This window comes from Clarias gariepinus, chromosome 21 (genome assembly GCF_024256425.1).
Source record: "Clarias gariepinus isolate MV-2021 ecotype Netherlands chromosome 21, CGAR_prim_01v2, whole genome shotgun sequence".
NCBI lineage: Eukaryota > Metazoa > Chordata > Actinopteri > Siluriformes > Clariidae > Clarias > Clarias gariepinus.
The window spans coordinates 20,638,638-20,657,736 of NC_071120.1; the positions used below are offsets into that span (position 1 = coordinate 20,638,638).

At 36.1% G+C, this 19,099-nt stretch overlaps 1 protein-coding gene across 5 annotated transcripts in view; it reads right to left on the reverse strand.

Moving 5' to 3' along the window:
• wdfy3 (WD repeat and FYVE domain containing 3) overlaps positions 1-19,099 on the reverse strand; it is a 106,501-nt gene that overhangs the window by 42,242 nt on the left and 45,160 nt on the right. For all 5 annotated transcript variants that reach the window (XM_053481515.1, XM_053481514.1, XM_053481513.1 and 2 more), the window contains 8 exons: positions 14,894-15,006; positions 13,923-14,160; positions 7,123-7,223; positions 4,402-4,620; positions 3,529-3,710; positions 1,990-2,221; positions 1,319-1,479; positions 58-169 (listed from right to left, as the gene is read on the reverse strand). In XM_053481515.1, the coding sequence (XP_053337490.1) occupies positions 58-169; positions 1,319-1,479; positions 1,990-2,221; positions 3,529-3,710; positions 4,402-4,620; positions 7,123-7,223; positions 13,923-14,160; positions 14,894-15,006 (1,358 nt within the window). The remainder of the gene's footprint in view (positions 1-57; positions 170-1,318; positions 1,480-1,989; positions 2,222-3,528; positions 3,711-4,401; positions 4,621-7,122; positions 7,224-13,922; positions 14,161-14,893; positions 15,007-19,099) is intronic.

Below are 19,099 nucleotides of genomic sequence, written 5' to 3' on the forward strand. Positions count from 1 at the left end.
ACAGCTGTAAAACTCTCAACAAACTTAAGCAAATTTCTAACATCATTAAATTCGTACCCAGGTAGCCTATCACACCAGCGCCAATGGTCCTGGCGGGTCCGATCAGATGTCCTGCTGCGTTGTGGATGAGCTTTACTGGAGTGGCATTCTCATGAGACGAGACTGCCAGCTGTAAAAATAGTTCCGTTTTTTTTTTACAAATATTATTAATAATAATAATAATAATAATAATAATAATAATACAGACAATAGACTGTTACAATAAACATACATTGTAAACATCCCCTTAAATAGGGAAATATTCATTATTTTAAAAAATCCTTGATAACTTTGACTTAAAAGTGTCAATTCCATCTTGATGTTTTTACATCCTGATTCTAACACACCTGGGAGTGAAGGGACAGAGCGTGACGCTGACTCTGCTCGTCCACCACATACAGAGCACTTTACTTAACTTCCAAAATCCAAGCGTGCTGCCAAACACTAATTTTATTTCATTGTTTAGGAAATACTAACACCCCGTTTTAGGGAATACTAATACAATGTTTAGGAAGGACATTACATAAACATTACATCATTATTAGAAAATACATTTTATATTATTTTCTGATAGGTGAAGCATTAATTAAACAAATGCAATTTCACTTCAATGCTTTAAATGAACACCTAGGGAAAGAATGCACGGGGAAAGAAAGTAAAGTAAAGACAGAGATACTATAGGTAATTTATTTTTGTTACAAGTAAAAGTAGAAGTCATTTATGTACATTTCTACTTGAGTAAAACTACAAACGTACTTAAGTCCAAATGAACTAAAGAAAAAAAACTATTGAGCTCGTTTTAGCTCACAGTAGCCTTTGTCATTATAAAAACTCTCTCTTTCTCTTTAAATTGTTTGGTTTTGGTCATTGTCTGCAACCATCCCTGCTTTTGATATTAAACACCAGCTACAGTGATAAGTTTTTCACAGAGGGAAGGCAAATTACGCCATTACACATAATAGTCAGCAGGTGGTGATATTACCACTTCAAATACTATGCTCCACTGAGGTAATGTAACTCAACGCCGGGCAGAAATGTTGTAAAGCAAATATACAGATATTTGCTGTTGGATGTAGTGGAGGAAAAAATTTAAATATCCTCTAAGTATAAGTACAGTTATGACATAAATGTACTTGGTAACCCTCTACTTCTGATTACACCAGCCAGAATGCTAACTAAAAAAAAAATATATATATATATATATTTTTTTTTTTTTTTTTTATTATTATTACTAATGTATATTACTCAAAACCTTGTACAGCACTGGTAACTTGTTCACCTGTTTGGCAATGGCCTTGCTGTCCAGTTTGTTGTAGGCTTTGCGGATCTTGGCCACGGTGAGGGACGAGACAGAGAGGGCGTAGAGACTGAAAGACACTTTCTCCTCTGGAACCAGTGATACAGGACATGGAGGCACAGCTTCAGTCTTTGAGTCTTTACCTGCACAAGAGACATGGATACAAACTATGAGTGCACCCTTGACTCAAATGATCTCCAGACAGGTTTTTTTTCCCCCCAGAGAAGGCAATTAAATTCTCTTTTTGGAGAGATTTTTTTGTAGTTTTCTTGAATGTTGCTATGGCAACAGGGTTCACTTACAAACCTAAAGCACTGAGAATAAGCATCTCTGCTTCGACTTGGTGCCTGGAATAATTTTACCATACTAAATACTAAAACTGCATAGTGTCATTACATTTGCATGTAAAAAGCTATAAATTTACACAATTTGTCCACTATTTTATGAAACCAACCTACCACTTCTATAGCATAAATTGTTTACTTCAATATGAAAAATGTTGAAACGATTAAACATTTATCAGTCATAATATTCAATACAGTTCTTATAATAACCCACAAACTGCTTGTCCAGAATCCTTGAGGTCAAACATTTTAACACAAATGTGTTCAATAATAATTTTAAAATATCCAAGTTTAGCTAAAATGACTCACATGGCAAGTAGACGGCCTGGAAGCTGCCTACGTAGTTAGGCCCAAGCTCATAAATGGTGCTCACGCTGGCAGCAGGTAGCACTTCTTCCAGAAAGTGTGTAGGTCCCAGACGCCACACCAGAGAGGAGAGCTGCCTCTGAGCAGGAGGAGTCCCGATGTAGCCGTACACCGTGCTCACCACAGGAGCGTTGGCAGCACCGGAGCCACCAGGTACACTGTGTACATAGTGGAGCTAGACAGTGAGGAAGAGAGAAAATGAGAGAGAGAGAAGTCAAAGTGGCAGGAAGGAGGAAGTGGCTTGAGGTGACAGTGTGGTTTGTGGTTGTTAGGTCTGCTGCTTTATCTAAATTCAGATCAGAAAAATCAAAGGGAAATCACAAAGGAGGTGTGGTGTTTCTACAAAAACCCAAGAGAGGTACAAGCAAGACATAAAAGGAAGATATTACATTATTAACCCCAACTCAGTTAAAAATACTGAATAAACAAACAAAAAAAAAACTTTTTTTCATATTAAAAAATATTACTTTCCACCTGCTTTCATTTTGAGAGATGATTACAGTCAATTTAATTCATGAGCAAAAAAACATTTTAAAATACTCTGAAGTCTAATCAATGAATTGCAGCATTGTGTACACTATATATATATATATATATATATATATATATATATAATTTGTATTTATAAAGTGTACATATATATTAAAAATACAATTTTATATATATATATATATATATATATATAGATAATTTCTTTCCATATATATATGGATTATATATATATGGGTTCACTTAAACATATACAAGGGTTTACTTAGTTTTACCACAAACATTTTGAATGGCAAATGAGTGTATCCAATAAAGACATAAAAGATCAGAAGTTGCTTTGTGTTTTAATTTTAGGCACATTTTATTTGCCAATATTCTTGACGCATTTGATGAAGATCATATATATATATATATATATATATATATATATATATATAATTTTATTTTTTAACAAACTGCCAAACTCAGTAACTCATTTCACGAAAATATAGATTACCATCTGGGCTGCACACATAGGATATGATTCAAGGCTTCATTACAGAGTAGACCAGAGGGTTAAGTTGTACTTTGCAAATACGATTTAATTGGTTTGAATTCGATTGAATATGATTTATGATTGAAAAGAAGCACTCAAATGAGCAACATGAATATATTTTATGCACTATCTAAAATATTCGTAACAAAGTAATCGTAAACAAAGTAATCTAAAAGTAATGACCTAAACATAACTGAGGGATCAAACATTTTAAAACAATCACAAACAGGAAACAAGCAACATTGGGTGACCCGACGGAATGTGAAAGCCGGATAATGACACTTAATAGCCATAATTAATTTTAAAAAGGCCGTATTATGACCAATGAATACTGAATAAATTCTACTTGGCATTTTCAAATCAACCAAATGGAAAATACTCTGGAAAATACAACCATTTAAAAAATAAAATATAGTGAATAAAATCCCAGAAAATAAAGGAGTTGATGTTTATCTCACCTTGACTGTGTTGACCAGCTGGCCATCGATGTAGAGTGTAGCCATGCTGTTCTTTAGCATCCCTTTGCTCATGACCAGCACCAGGTGGTGCCACTGGCCCTCGCTGATGAGGTCAGCACAGCGGAAACGGGCGCAGCAAGGCAGCAGCTCGTAGAACGACGACTCCTCGCTGAAGTCATCCGCTGTGGAGCGAACCACACAGGAAGTCAAGTTACACATACTGTACTTAGTCATGGACAAAAGAGCTGAAAAGACTTTCCTAATATATCTCATACTATGGACATAAAATACAAAAACAACCCTTATAGCCACGATCACAGAAACTATAACTAACTAAAAATTTGTATTCATATTGGGTCATTTGTGTCAAAAATAAGATGTGCCTAAACGGATTTATTTTACTGGAAATCAACAATCGATATTAATTTGCTATTTGCTTTTTCAATGTGTTTATGGAAACAATGTGCAAGCTTTTCATTCAAGAAAAAGGACTGCTTTGTAATCTGTACAAAAAAAGTATAAATTAGACTATATTTAAGATGTACTGTACAGAATTTAAAAATCTTCAATTATAAATATACACCTTTTTTTGTTGTTGCTATTTATAAACCCTTTTCATCTTTGGCCCACATACACTATCAGTCATACACAGAGGCTCAACTCTCAAACTCCCGTAGGTCCAGACCTACATTCCTCATTCTCACACACGCTCATTTACTATAAATGAAAATAACAGAATAGTTGATAGTAGTTACTAAATAAAGTTTTATATATATATATATATGAAAATGTATCACAGTCAAATCTTTAAGCAATAACACCTAAATATTTTTTATGAAACTGGTGAACTGCATAAACAGAAACGTGGCTTGCCGTAGCTCTGCAGCAGCTCTTCTTTGGTGGAGACGATAAGCGAGCGGTCTTTGGCTGAGAGCACGATGGTCAGACAGACGTAGTGCTGCTCGGACGCCGTGGCTCTCCTCACGACGGTTAGTAAACGCACTGGGTGTGTGTGAGGAGGTGTGCTGAACCGCTCCACGCAGAACCAGGTGGAGTAACTGAGTCCCGATGGAGGAGGAAACAAGCGTTCACCTGTGAACAATAAAGAAACAAACTTTCATATGAAATTGAGCCCACCTGCTCTGTAAGATGCAGCTTAATACAAAACTATGCATATTACTTTATATAATATTCTTGCATTTGTTTCAGAGATTTAATGTGTCTTAAATATGCATATGCAGCATTTATCCTGTTTGCATTTTCCTGCATGGTGTGTTTATGCTCAGGTGCTGACCAAAATAGCTGCAAAAACCTGTCGAGGCATGGACTCCACAAGAGCTTTGAAGATGTGCTGTGGTGTCTGGCACCAAGCCGTCAGCAGCATATCTTTTAAATCGTGTAAGATTTAAGTTAGGCCTCAATATAAACCTTAAACTTGTGTTTCTCAAACCATTCTTGGACCATTTTTACAGTGTGGCAGGGTGCATTATCCTGCTGAAAGAGGCCACTGCAATCAGGGAACACCATATCAAAAAAACATCCCAATGAACAGCAGGACCCAAGGATTCCTGGCAGAATTATTGCCCAAAGCATGTCACAGCCTCCATTGGCTTGACGTTGACCTATAGTGCATTATGGAGCCATCTCTTCACCACGTAAGCAATACAAACACACCTAGTCATCCACATGATGTAAAAGAAATCTTGATTTATCAGACCAGGAAACATCCTTCCACTGCTCTGTGGTCCAGTTCTGATGCTCACATGCCCAAAGTAGGCGCTTTTGACCGGTCAGGATGTAAAACTTTGACTGGTCTGTGGCAACACAACAAACTGTGATGCACTGTTTGTTCTGACACCTTTCTGTCAAAAAAGCAATATTAGCTTTTTTTTTTTAACAATTCTATTGGATCAGACTACAAAGCCCATCCTTCATTCCCCATGTGCACCGATGACCTTGTTGCAGGTTCACCAGTTTTGCTTCCTTGGATGGTTTTTAGTAGGTCCTGCAGACCAGGAACATCCCACAAGAGCTGTTATGTTGGAGTTGGTCTGACCCAGTCGTCTAGCCATCACAATATGACCTTTTTCAAAGTCACTCAAATCCCTACCCTTGCCCCTTCCAATATATCAACTTAGGGGTAAAAATGTTCATTTGCTGCTAATACTGTAAGCGCCAAAATATGCAGAACTGAAATGAAAAGACGAACAATATTACCTTGTTTCTCCTGAAAGAAACTAACATATTTAACACATTATTAGCGATTCGATTTACCACAGTTGCTGCAGACGATTTGCAGAGACAATTTGCTGGTGTAAAGCAGGCACAGTTATTGTCGGATCTTTACAGTTGAACACTCTCTCCTTGAACATTCCCCACACATAGGCATCAGGTGGTGAAATGTATAGGGTATCGGAAGGAATTGTTCTGGCACCTTTTTTAAACTGCCTATTCACGACCGCTTCCGTATGAGCGGAAATAACATTCAACTATGCATACTTTTTCCTCCGTCGAGGGACCCATTTCCAACAACAACTGCACAACACAATTTCCTTTTCACTACTGGGAACACTAGTTTTCCGCGGCTAAAGCTTTGCCCCGTCGGAAAACGCACATGCGAGGTTGAGACGCTCGAGTTTCAGTAATGTATATTTTGGCGCATACTGTATATATCTCACTCACTTCTTGGTGCTACTGCAAGGAGATAATCAATGTTATTCACTTCACCTGTCAGTGGTTATAATGTTAAGGCTGATGCAATGCACAGTGCCACTCGACTCACTCTTTTATATTTATGAAGCAAAAATGTGCACTGCTTGAATTTCATTCTGTTCCAGCCATCGTAAATAAATAAATAGACAGATTCTTACAGAGCAAAAAAAAACAAAAAAAAAAACAAGGAGACTGAGAGGTGAGGCTTCAGGCTGCCTGCGAGAATGTGAATGAAAATTCTTCAGCTGGCAACAGTGATGACGTCAACCACGGAAAACTAGGCCAGAGGACATGCTGCAGAAGTCTGTCTATAAATACTGAAAACATCCATTTATTTTTCTGAGTGAGGAAGGATCAGAAGAGAGACAGAGTTAGAGAGAAAGAGAGAGAGATAGATAGATAGATAGAAAAAAGGAGGAGAGGATAGAGAAAGACAGAAAAAAGAACGATGGATCTAAAAAGCTCTATGCAGAATCCTGCATCATCGCATTAATACTACATAATGCTGCTACTCAGCAGTGCTGTATCAGAGAAGACTTAAAAACACACACATACACAAATACACACACACACACAAATACACACACACACACACCTCCACACGTCTCTACATATACACATTTGTAAATCTCCCCTGAGCTCTCGGCTGTCTCTTAGTATTTTCTCTGCACCACTTCTTTTCACTCCTGCTTTCTCCAAAACTCCAGGACGTCCTGTGCTTTCTCATCCAACTTCGTCTCGACTACTTTATCAGCAGCTGCATTTCTTTGTCGCATATGGACTGAGATGGAGTGGGTACTGTCTGCTGAGTCAGTCCTTGCTGGTGTGTGTGTGTGTGTGTGTGTGTGTGTGTGTGTGTATGTGTATACTGTAGGTACTGACCGTTTCCCATGCCGCTGACTACAGCTCCGTCGTTTACTCCAGATGTATTGGTGTTGCTGGATGGCGCATTGTGAGGAGCCAGGCTTGGCAAAAACAAACACCTGGAGGGGGGGGGGGGGGGGTAGAGGGGAGATGATCAAAGAGCATGTCACACTATGCTATCTGTTTGATGCCACGATGGTACAGGGGGGCATTGTCTTTAATCTTTACCAGTGCAGTTTAATTGAACCTGTCTGACAGAACCCTAAATTCCTCTTCCTTCCTGAAAAGAGTGAAACGTTTTATTGTGTTGTGTGTGTTTTAAAATACTTTTCTGTTCACAAGTTCTGTATATCATGGTTATTTCAGTCACTACAAGCCTTCCTGCCACCTCAAAACACTCTGGATATTCTTCTCTAAATTCTTTCAAAAGCAGATTTTCCAATCAACAGATTTTTTCCCCATTTCACACCATTTTGTGGAGGCTGTTCTGCCTGAAAATCCCAGGAAATCAGCATTTTCTATAAAAGCCATTTGTAAGCTCACATTTTACCCCCTTAAGCTTGATCTCACTAAAGCTCTTAAAACCTTATGCAGCGTGACTTCTGTGCATTCCGGTTCATGTGCTTCTCAATAACTTATACTCATTTAAGCAATAACTGGGGAAAATACAAGGAGACTACACAGCCTGGGCAAAAAACAAAACAGTATTTCATTAGATCACCTTTACCATTAATTATGGCATGCATACTTCATGGCACTGCTTAAACAACCTGATGCAATGTCAAACCATTCATTTCTGTCACGAGTTATATTAATTTGTGACATGAGATCTTTTACTAACTAAAATGATAATTGGCACAATCTTCAGGATCAAGGTCAAGACCCCTTGGGGGTCAGTTCATGAGTAAAAAGATTTCTATCAGTCACATCAAGGAAGAAAAACTCCATAAATGTAATGACCCGATTATTTAGTACTTTCAGGTCGTCAGCTGACTTCATTTTATTGCCAAAAAACATTGCAGAGCCTAGATCTGACCGACTGAAGTAACCCCAGATCATAAACTTGCTTCCAAAGTCTTGTACAGTGGCCACTATGCACGATGGTTGCGTCACTTTATATACTTCTCTTCTTACCTCCTCTCACCCATCGCTCTGGAATAGAGTCAATATTTACTCATCACATGACCTTTTGTCCATTGCTCCAAAATCCAATCTTTATGTTCCCTTAGAAGTTTCTAATTAGTCTCACTTACAAGTGGTTTTCTTATCGATACATAGCTGTTTAGTCCCAATTACACTATAAAACATAACTGAGAGTTTTACTGTAGATTTTTTTTTAACATCCCACTTTGAAAAAAAAATTCCAGGCACATTTCTTTCACTTAGTTGCAAGTTTTAATAAGTTCTTAGCCCAATTCAAACCAATAATTTGACCTGTCTGATTTTAGGTAATAAAATAACCTCTTTTCTTCAACTATTGAAAATATCTTATGATATGTCTTATTAAAGGTAAGTAAAGCATATGCTTACTGCTTAACTGAACTGGTTAATGCTCAACGCTATATTATGCAGAAATAAAAAAATTTAAACCAAAAGAAATGTGTACAAAGAAAAAAAAAACAGCTTTCATCTGTAAATCGTATGTAATTTTATTTTATTTTTTTAAGTGTAATCATTTTATACAGAAAACAGGCTTGGTTCAAGAACATGCTTGTAAATCTATCTAATTAATTTTGACACTTTCATCTAAAAATAAACAAAGAAATAAATAAACAGGATTTACTTTTGAAGCCTTTAATGCTTTGATGCTGAAAAGATTCTGCTGGTTAAGAAGCCAATTCAATAAATACGGCAGTAAAAACAGTCAGTCTGTATACAACCTTGTTAGTAAGTCAGTGAATGTCAGACATCGATCAAGATGCTGGATACTTACAGTACATGCTAAGGAACTTATAATCAGATATTAAATGTCCACAAGACTGTATAAGCTGTTAGTAAATCGCCCTAATTCATTAGTAGGAGCACATTGAAATTAACAAGTGATTTTGAAATATAAATACTCTGATATGAAGGAATGATAAATCAGACATTTAGCAGTTATTACAGCTGCCAATATCGTCTCCACAGAGTCCAATTTATTCGAATTACAGAAGTTTTCGATATTAACAGGCAGGACTAGCAGATGCAGCCTCAAACCCATAACCTGTGACTACAAAAAAACTAGGCCTAACCACATATAGTGTGTGTGTCTGTGTGTGTGTGTGTTTTGGAGATACAAATATGCTAATGCCTTCGCCTTTTGCAGTAAGCCCACAGAAGCTCAAGTGCAGCTGTGTCCGTTCCGTTAAAGCAATCCGCTGGTCCTGATAAGAAACGAGTTTAAATGAATATTTCATTCAGGCAGATGGAGGTTTGTGTTTGAGTGTGTATAAGAGAGAGAGAGAGAGAGAGAGGGTGCTAATGTGGGACAGTGTGACCAGAATATCCTGTTCACCAGCACTTTTTGCTGAAAACAGAGCAGACACCATTCTAAAATACACACACACAAATATATATATATATATATATATATATATATATATATATATATATATATATATATATACACACACACACACACACACACACACACACATGTCCACATGTCTGACATATTTTTTCACTGCTGGTCTCGAGGACAAAGTGTTTAAAAGTGTCCAATCAAAGGAGGGCAAAAATCAATCAATCAAACAATTTAACATATCGCTGTAGAGCTATTTAAACAAAGTTTTCATCCTTCATTTCCTTTCTGGCCCAAACAGTTTTAGTTGTCTCTTAGCTAACAACTGTTGAAACTAAGCCTATCCAATGTTAGCTTATTGATGGATTTTATTTCATGTGAATGAACTCAAAACATTCTTAATTTATCTTTACAAAAAGCAAGGGATCTACACAAGTCTACTTAGAACATATTTCCTGTGGGCAGGACTACTACTACTTCTACATGTTTTGATTTGTTGTAGACAGCCTGCGCTAACATTATCATTATTTGCATTTCATTTTATTCAAAATTATTGTGTAATTATGGTAAGGCGCTGGTGCAACAGATTGCAGCAGCATTTCGCACAACAGTAATGATTTAAAAAAAAAACAGGGTTAGGGTTAGGGTGCATGATCTGGATGGAGACATACTTTAAATAAACATTTATACATTTTCTCTGTCTTAAATTTGTTAGTAAAATGTTAAAATGGTTCTTTTTCTGTTTAAGTATTGAGATTCTACACATTACGTGACAAACTTATAATTATCCACCGCGGCTTCTGTGTGGAGCTTTCTGACATGTCATCCAACAAAGACGCTAATCTGAGAGCTGCATTGATCTCCATCGATCACTATCTACACAAAGTTTGGGATCACTTGCAAATTTCTTTGTTTTTGTTTAGTCATTTATGTTCTACATTCTACAACAATACTGGGGACTTCAAAACCATGGAATAACACGCACAGTAGGAAGGTTGTAACAAGTAATTAGGTAATTATGTAACAACAAAAACAGCAACAGTCAGTTGTTAGTTTAGGACACGGAGGTCAGCCTTTCTGGAACAGGTTATGCAAGAACAGTATTGTCAAGTGCATTTGCTAAACCTATTAAGCACCATGAGGAAACCATGACAGATCTCATGAAGACCATCCGAGGAAAGCAAGTCCAAAACTTACCTCTGCTGCAGAGGAGAAGTTCATTTAGGGTTATCAGCCTCAAAAAGCATCAAATAACAAACAGCACCTCGGATTAGAAAATAGCCGACACATCTTAACATTAACTGTTCAACGAAGATTAGTGCATATTTGGGGTGGCTTCAGCATTGCTTGGAGTTAGAAAGTAATCCCAAACTTAAAATTAGACAAGTTTAGTTAGACTCCACATACAGTACTTCCGTTTGAATGTTGTGTTAGCACAGTTTCCAGGCTTGACAATTTGCAAGCCCTGTAACCATCCATGTGTCTCAAGAGATTTCTAATTCCCAAATTCCTTAGCTGAATAAGCACTAACACCACACGCAAGATAAGAAAAACACATCGGGGGTGTTTAGCGGAGATAGCAGGTTAAGGTCACCAGTCCAACGAACCTCTTGGATATCTCGTATGGATTCGAACCATTTACCGGTATATACATACATATATATATATATGTATACACACACACCTGTATACATACATATGAGCGTCACAATAAAATAGTTTTTTTTAGACACGCCTAGGAGCAAGCTTGCGATACAGATAGTTACAAGGGTGTGCTGTCTAAGCTACAATGGAAATCACAGATCACAATATGTATAATATAACAAAATAAATGTATTATGAGTGTTTGCTGTGATAAGTTACTCAAGCATAGAATTTTAACACAACATTACTAACAGTGCAGAATACTGATGAGGAGTGCTGCTGGCTCAGTGTACATATCCTCATTTATCATAACAAATATTAAATCTAAGCAAAAAGAGTTATTTGGAGAACGTGTAAACAGCATCCCTGAATTATCTTTAGCAAAAGTAGGTGGGAACTTCAAATGCTATTCTATAATATACTGGAAAAATTATGCTTTTAGATAATGAAGATTTACATGCCTTTAGATATTATTCTGTGGTGTAGAAGTTTACAACTAGAGCCAAAAACCTCAAAGCGACAACATCTACTGAGGGGGGGAGCATAAAACACTGACACAACCTTTCTAATAAAACTTTACAGTATGTCTCTAACTCTAGCTTTGAAATCGTCGGTCTTTAAAAGTGAAGACATATACAGTACAAGCGGACCATAATGCTGCACCTGTATAAGAATAGCAAAATACTATTTTTTTTATCTCCCAATCAACATAAAAAAACAAAAAACAAAAACTATAACCGTTTCAGGTTTTAACCTGCTTCCAAAAGCTTAACATTCTTGAAATCTTGTGTATTTCCTGTCGAAATAAAGGCTTAGTTTGTTTTGTTTAAAACATGCTTCTACAGGAAATTTTTATGCTTTTACTTGCAAGTAAAAGTACATGACTTTTCATGCATAGCGAAGATCAGTGTTTTAGCTTTTCAAAGTCTGGTTTGTTCCTAAATGTAAAAATTCAACTATTATTTATTCAAATATAAATGAATAACTACTATATGAAATACACTACCTAAAAATAACTATTAAAACCTTAAATTACTTTAAACATTACCAATATCAGTCTTTTTCTCGTATTTTAAAGTCGGTCACAGCACTGAAGGAACTGGAGCCTGATCACTTCGCTTGATTTAACTGCCTGGTGTTAATGTCAGTTTAAATAAGACTTTGTTCAACTAGAGGTCGCACCTTATAAGTACCGTACTACGACTAGGTAAAGCCTCCTCGGCCTAAAACTCCTACTTGATTTGCAAGGAGCTATCTACGAGTTCCTTCTTAGATAATGAAGCGACATCAAATCAACATGTCTCACAGCACTGGAAATAAACAAAGTATTACTTCTTATCTTTAAATAAGTTCTGCAATATATACAAGTATACGTTTAGATCAACAAACATGCAAGCAAATTCATATATTAAATCTAATACCGTGACTAAACTATATTAGGAAAAGAAATACTTATCACAGTTAAGTGGCTAGCTCTGTGATAACAATAGAAGAATATGAAGGCGTGCATGATTTATCCACTATGCTTATTAAAACCTTTTACAGTCATGGTTAAAGTTATTAGCTCCCTCTTTTATTCTTTTTATGCAAAAACATAATGAAAATCATCTGATCATAGTAGGTCTCAGTATTAGGCAAATCCCAATCGATTCATCAGCCCTTGATTTAATGATTTGCAGCAAGTTTGCAGACCTCTATAAAAGTAAGTTTTGACAGTGTACTGGTCTGGGGCATCCAAGCGTGTGTTAACATAATGCCAAGAGGGAAAAACATACAGTAAGCAATTGTCTTAGAGAAGCAATTGTTCCTACACATTTTACATGTTTTAGAGTTTAACATTCAACACTGATAAAGATTATTCACAAGTGAATTCATCTAAGACACAACAGGCCTAACTGACTATTTTAAATGTTAAAGTCCATGACAGCACAATTAGAAGAAGACTGAACAAGTATGGTATTTGCCAGGAAAAAGACTCTTCCTTATAAGAACACCACGGAAGCACAACGAAAGTCTGCAAAACTATATCTAAACAAACCACAAGACTTTTAGACCAATGAGGTAAATGTGAGGCCATCTGTCTGACAGCTAAGGCTAAATTGGGTCATGTAACAGGATAAAACAGTAAATCCACATCATAATGTCTGAAGAAAAAAAAAAAAAACAATCAAGAGTTTGGGAAGGCCTAGTCGAAATCCAAACCTCAACTCAGTAAACAAACGGCCAAAAACAAAAAATGGAATTAAAAGAGGAGTTACTAACGTCTGAACATGATCGTATTTTAAAAAATTTATTGGTTTTGATTTATTGGGTAATCCTTTGTTAATTTCCACTTGATGTATAAAATAAAAACCTGATCAAACCAAAACATTGGCTGAATATGAAACACTAACTAAGGTAGCTAGGATGCATCTATGCTTATTGAATTCATGATACAGTTTCCGGAGAAAGATTAGAAAGAAAACCTATAACTATATTGTTTTAATAAAATATTTTTATATCTTCTTTAAAATGGAGGTATTAACTCTACATTAAAAGGTTTCTTACTTTCTCACTCACTAACACACACACACACCTGTATAGTCTTCTGTTACACACTACAGGCATTTATATATATTACAATATTATACAACAAAGGCTGTAATAAAAGGAGAACTTTAAAGCTGTAACTCACCCAAAACCCTCAAGCGATGTATCAAACTCGACGAAGGCTGGAGTGAGTGCAGAGCCGTGCAAGCGGATGATATCGTGAGGCGTTGTCATGGACACCAGACACTTGACACGTGTCAGGGGCACGGCGCTAGCTTCAGCCGAGCGCACCAAGCTCCGGCTGATCCGGTACGAACCGCTCTCCTCGCTCACAGCGAACACGCTGTCCATCCCCAGGCCCTCCATAGAGGCCGTCATGCTGTCTAAAAAAAAAAAAAAAAAAAACACACAGCGAGAAAACAGCTTTTCATTTTAGGCTTAGTCCCTGCAACAGACAGCTTATTTCTGTGTTTACTAACTTAATTACGACCAGCTTACTACACTTGCATAAATAACCAAGAATCAAGATTCAAGCTAAAGGCAGTAAAAAAAAAAATATTCAAAGCTTGGAAGACAATACTTTAGGATGTTAATAATGAAGCTTTAGGTAATTTAATAAAGTAAAACTTCTTGTATTTAAATCAGCCAGACAGTGTGATTCAATTTAATCAATCTATCAAACTGTTGATTAAAAGGACTGTTTGGAGTTTTTGAAGTCTGTAGTAAATCAAACCTGCGGTGAAAATGCAGTAAGTACATTCCCATGGGTTGTGGATGTTAGAAGTTATGTTACAAGTTTTGAAATTTGTCACCCAGAACGTTAAAACAATTTAAATAATTGGATTCAAATTCCACAAGCACTAGTTACACTGAAAATAAATGTTATTCAACAAAATACGTCATCACTTTAAAAATAAAAAATCCCTTTAAAACTTGTGGCCACACCTTTAACCAGAAACACAAAGTTAAGGTTCATTAATGTGAAGGTAATTGTCATACAGTTGTAAACCTAGAGGATGTGTTCTTTTACACAAAAAACAAAACTTTATAGGAGGTCATAGAAAGTAAGACAACAGGGCAAAAAAATATTTAGCATGGATCATCTGACTGACTTACTTCTTGCTTCAGCCTCATAACTCAGCGAGCTTGGCTTGTGAACCCGATACTGCTTCAGGAGCTTTTTGTCCCAGGCGCCGCAATTTAAAGGATTCCCTAAACGCAAAAACTCCCTGTGAAATAAAAAAAATATATATAAAAATTAAACAACTAAATAAACCACAGAATAAAAACAGATCATTCTTTTGTGAAGTGTACATTAATTGTTGCATACATTAATTTTCACAGTTCTGGATTTTGGTAGACAGCTGGATCTGATTCAAATCAGTTTTTCATTACACTCTTACTGTTTAAGTAATGATAGCAGGTTTTCTCCTTATTTAGCAGTAAAGAGCAACATGACTGCAGGACAGGGTGCTTTTTTATTATATATAATTCACCCAATTTAATAGTAGTTCACACCATAAACACTTTGAGAAATGAAAATTTGAACTTGAAAACTATCACAGATAAATACACAGTGAACACAATTTCATTCTATTCCTTTTTACAAACTCTTAAAGACAAGCCTGTAAAACGCACAAAATACAGACTGCTAGCGCAGGGCGTCTGCGTCCTCCATCAAGGCCAAAGCAGCCATGCGGAAAATTAAAAAACACCAATCTGACCGTGTACTTCAAGACAACCCACGGAGCACTTTAAAAAGAACAGAAGCCTGACAAAATTGATCATTTTCGGGTTTTTTTAACTCAAAGAACCGGCAGAGTGCTGTGAGCTTTTGACCGGCAGGGAACGGCTTGGATAATCAGGCACACACTGAGACGATTTCATTTACATATCGAATCAAAGCTAGATCACGAGATAAGGAGCAGAGATGACTTTTAATAACTAACACTCATCTGCTCTAGACTGCATGCTTGTGTATTATTTGAATAATTATGATCGTTATGATAGTAGCTATGGAAAAGGTTTTTGCATCTTTGAGCTCGAATAATAAACAGAAAAAGGAGCTTTATGATGTCACATCCTACCTAAAATGAAAGTTAAAGTTTAATTAGGAAATAGCTAACCGTGGTGGACCATGAGCTCTGTGGTCATCAGTTTAACTGGATGTTATTTAATGGATTTTATTCTTCGAAAACATGGTCATGTGACCAGTAGTTGTTGTTTTTTATTAGTAAAGGGAGGACTATAGGATAAACAAGTTAGTCTAATATTTAGCGCTTGAATGATGTGCCTATTATGTAAATAATTATCATCACTTAACTTTTAGAAAAGACAAATACATAATTTTTAGACATAATCTCCTTTCTGTTCAATATACTTTATTAATCTGTTAAAAAGCTCTCAAATTCCCTCATTAAAAAAAATGTTTTAGGCTGAGCTGCAAGCCACAAATGCACCGCTGTCTTCACTTCTTCATTATTTAGTGAATAAAAAAATGTCATGCAAGATCACTATGCCCTGGCAGTCTTTTGTGTTTAATCTGAAGTTTAGGCTTCAGTTCTTAAGGATCTCACTGTGATGAGTACTGTTGAGTGTTGAAGCGGTTTTCTGATAATGTTTCAATCATGGCCCTTGAGAATCCCAGAAAACTATAAGCATTAATTTTCCAGCTAATGGATAATTTTTTTACTTTTTCTTGGTCAGTGATTGAGGATGTTTCCGTTCCATACTCTGCAGTTTACTCTCAGACTTGTAGTGATAAATCCATGTCACATCACCAGTAATGATTCTCTTTCAGAAACTTTCACCTTCCCTAGTATCGGTCTGAATTTTGTTTGCAGATATCCGATGCTTCTGTTTATGCTCTACCACCATCTAAGTTCTTTCGACACCAGGTACATCCTCGGACCACAAAAAAACTAATCACTGGACGCTACTCTTCTTTCATGCAAATCACATGTGGGGCAAACATTTTTGCTTGCACTGCAGTTACAAATGAACTGATGTAACACGTTCAGACCTGCACAGTAGTGACTGGGAGTCAGTAGCCTTGAACGGAAAGCGATTATGTACAGTACAATATAACAGTGTGGAAGATTTTTGCCTTCCCGTCGCTCGTCCATCCCCACTTTTGCCAGCGCATGGTGGAATATGATACTTTATCCACAAAAATCCAAACCTGATCTTCTGACATGTGGTAATTCTTTAAAGAAAGACCAAATAAAATGGCGCTGTGTCAAGAATTAAAAAAAAGAAAACCCTGGTTCTCTTTGACCTCAGAATAAAGACAGCAGCCTAACTTTCAGACAAGAACTCAGCAGAAGATTATTCCAAGCAAATGCTAGTGGCTAGTCTGGCAATGCCATTTAATGAAGAAGCAATTTTTTAAAAGAAAAGTTATAAATGTTACAAAATAAATATTTTATGAGAATAATGTTTGAAAGTTTCAAATATACTAATAAATTTTTTTATTATGGCAGGTTAATAATAGGATTATTAATTCAAACAGAAAATTATCGCCAGATTAACCATGAAAAATAATCTTTACGTTAGTCGCAAAAACATGTATTATTTAAATAAATAAATAAAAGAAGTTTAAATAATTCAAATTAATCGTGCTAATACTAGACATAGACCCAAGAGCAAGAGCTCACATTCTTCTGTGTTTTGACAAAATCTTTATGTTTTATATACACAAGTATTTTTCTATACAATCCACTGAAATGCAACCTTTAAAAAAAAAAGGAAGAAAGAAAACGGGATGCACAGACACTACAAATAGACATACAAATATCTGCTTTTGGTTGGATACTGTGCTAATCTACTTCAACTTGTAAAATGATTCATATGCTTCCTCACTTATAACACTTTATGACAGAGTCAGACACTCATTACACAGCCCCTGTGCTCAGCCACTCGCCTCCCTCATGTCAACGGATGTGCGAATCTGACAACTTGGATTGGAAGGTGAAGTGAAACCATCTTTCTGGTGAGCTGTGAGAGGGCAATCAGGTCAGCTTATGTTTTCTCCCCCTTAAAGTTTGATGTCGGCAAGTACAAGTAAGGTTAATTTGATGCGCTAACTTGCAGTACATCTCTCTCTAGTTAATCTGCTTAGCAGCGCAGACATGGCGACTTTTAAAAATAAACATAATGAAAATTATCTTCCTTCAAAATAAAAAATATTTTTTTGTGTAGTTCCAGTTGTGACTTCAGTTAAAACATTGCAACGCTACTGTGATTTCGAACGGCTGCCATGGTAATACTGAAGGGCCACAAAGGGACAAGGAACAAAGGGAAGAACAGAGGCAAATTTCTACCCAATTCAATGCAAATGTTTTATGTGGATGTATGTGGCTTTTCTTGTAAGTAAAGTTGCATGTATTAAAACATATATTTTCAATAGCTTCATTACTGATATTTGAAATAGCGCTGTCAACTGACTGATTATGTTAGTTTTCAGTGAGCCACTTCACACTCAAAGCAGTTTCAGGGTTTACAAACTAGTAAAACAATAACAGGTGCATCTGATGATGTGCTTCAAACATAAGTCATCCGAAAATGTCCTGTTAAATGTTGTACTCTGGAACAGCGGCAGCTACCTGTATGAGCGAGTACCATCTATTGGCAAGTACCCAAATCTAGGTACTTGTACTTTCTCTGTCAATGTTTTATTTATTTATTTTAAGCAGAGTATCATCATTCACATGACCAAATTTAGACAACTACATATAATTCTAAAAACTACAGGCTTCTTCTGAACCTCCAAAGAATAATGCTCTTTTGCATGCATCTTCCATTAAACATTTTAATGTGTTTACATTGGTAAACTATTTACAGAAAAACTAAATTACTATCAAATTTTTAAAAGAATTAACCTTTTACAATTAATAAAATAATTCACACTGTAACATCATCCTCATCCAAATCCAGTCCGTCTCTACCCAAGAGCTAAACATTATTTACAATATTTAAACTCAAGCCTCATCACTTGACTGATTTCTGTTTACATTAAAACTGTTTAGAAAACCTAAACAAATCTTATTAAATGTCATTCAAACATCTCTTTGCCCACTGTCACCTGTACAGAGTATGTATGAGCTCTTCTCTGTTTTAGTGATGATGATAAACTGTAGGAGCATCACAAGCAACCTTAAATCCATAAATGAAAAAGTTGAACGCTTGATCAAACATGCTCAACTAAAAATGGTTAACATGTCTTTCAGCGGGTTTAGCTAGCTCCTTAAGAAATATAATACTGTCAGAAATCCTAACCAAGAATAATAAAGTTTACACATAGTTTTCTAAAATATATTTATT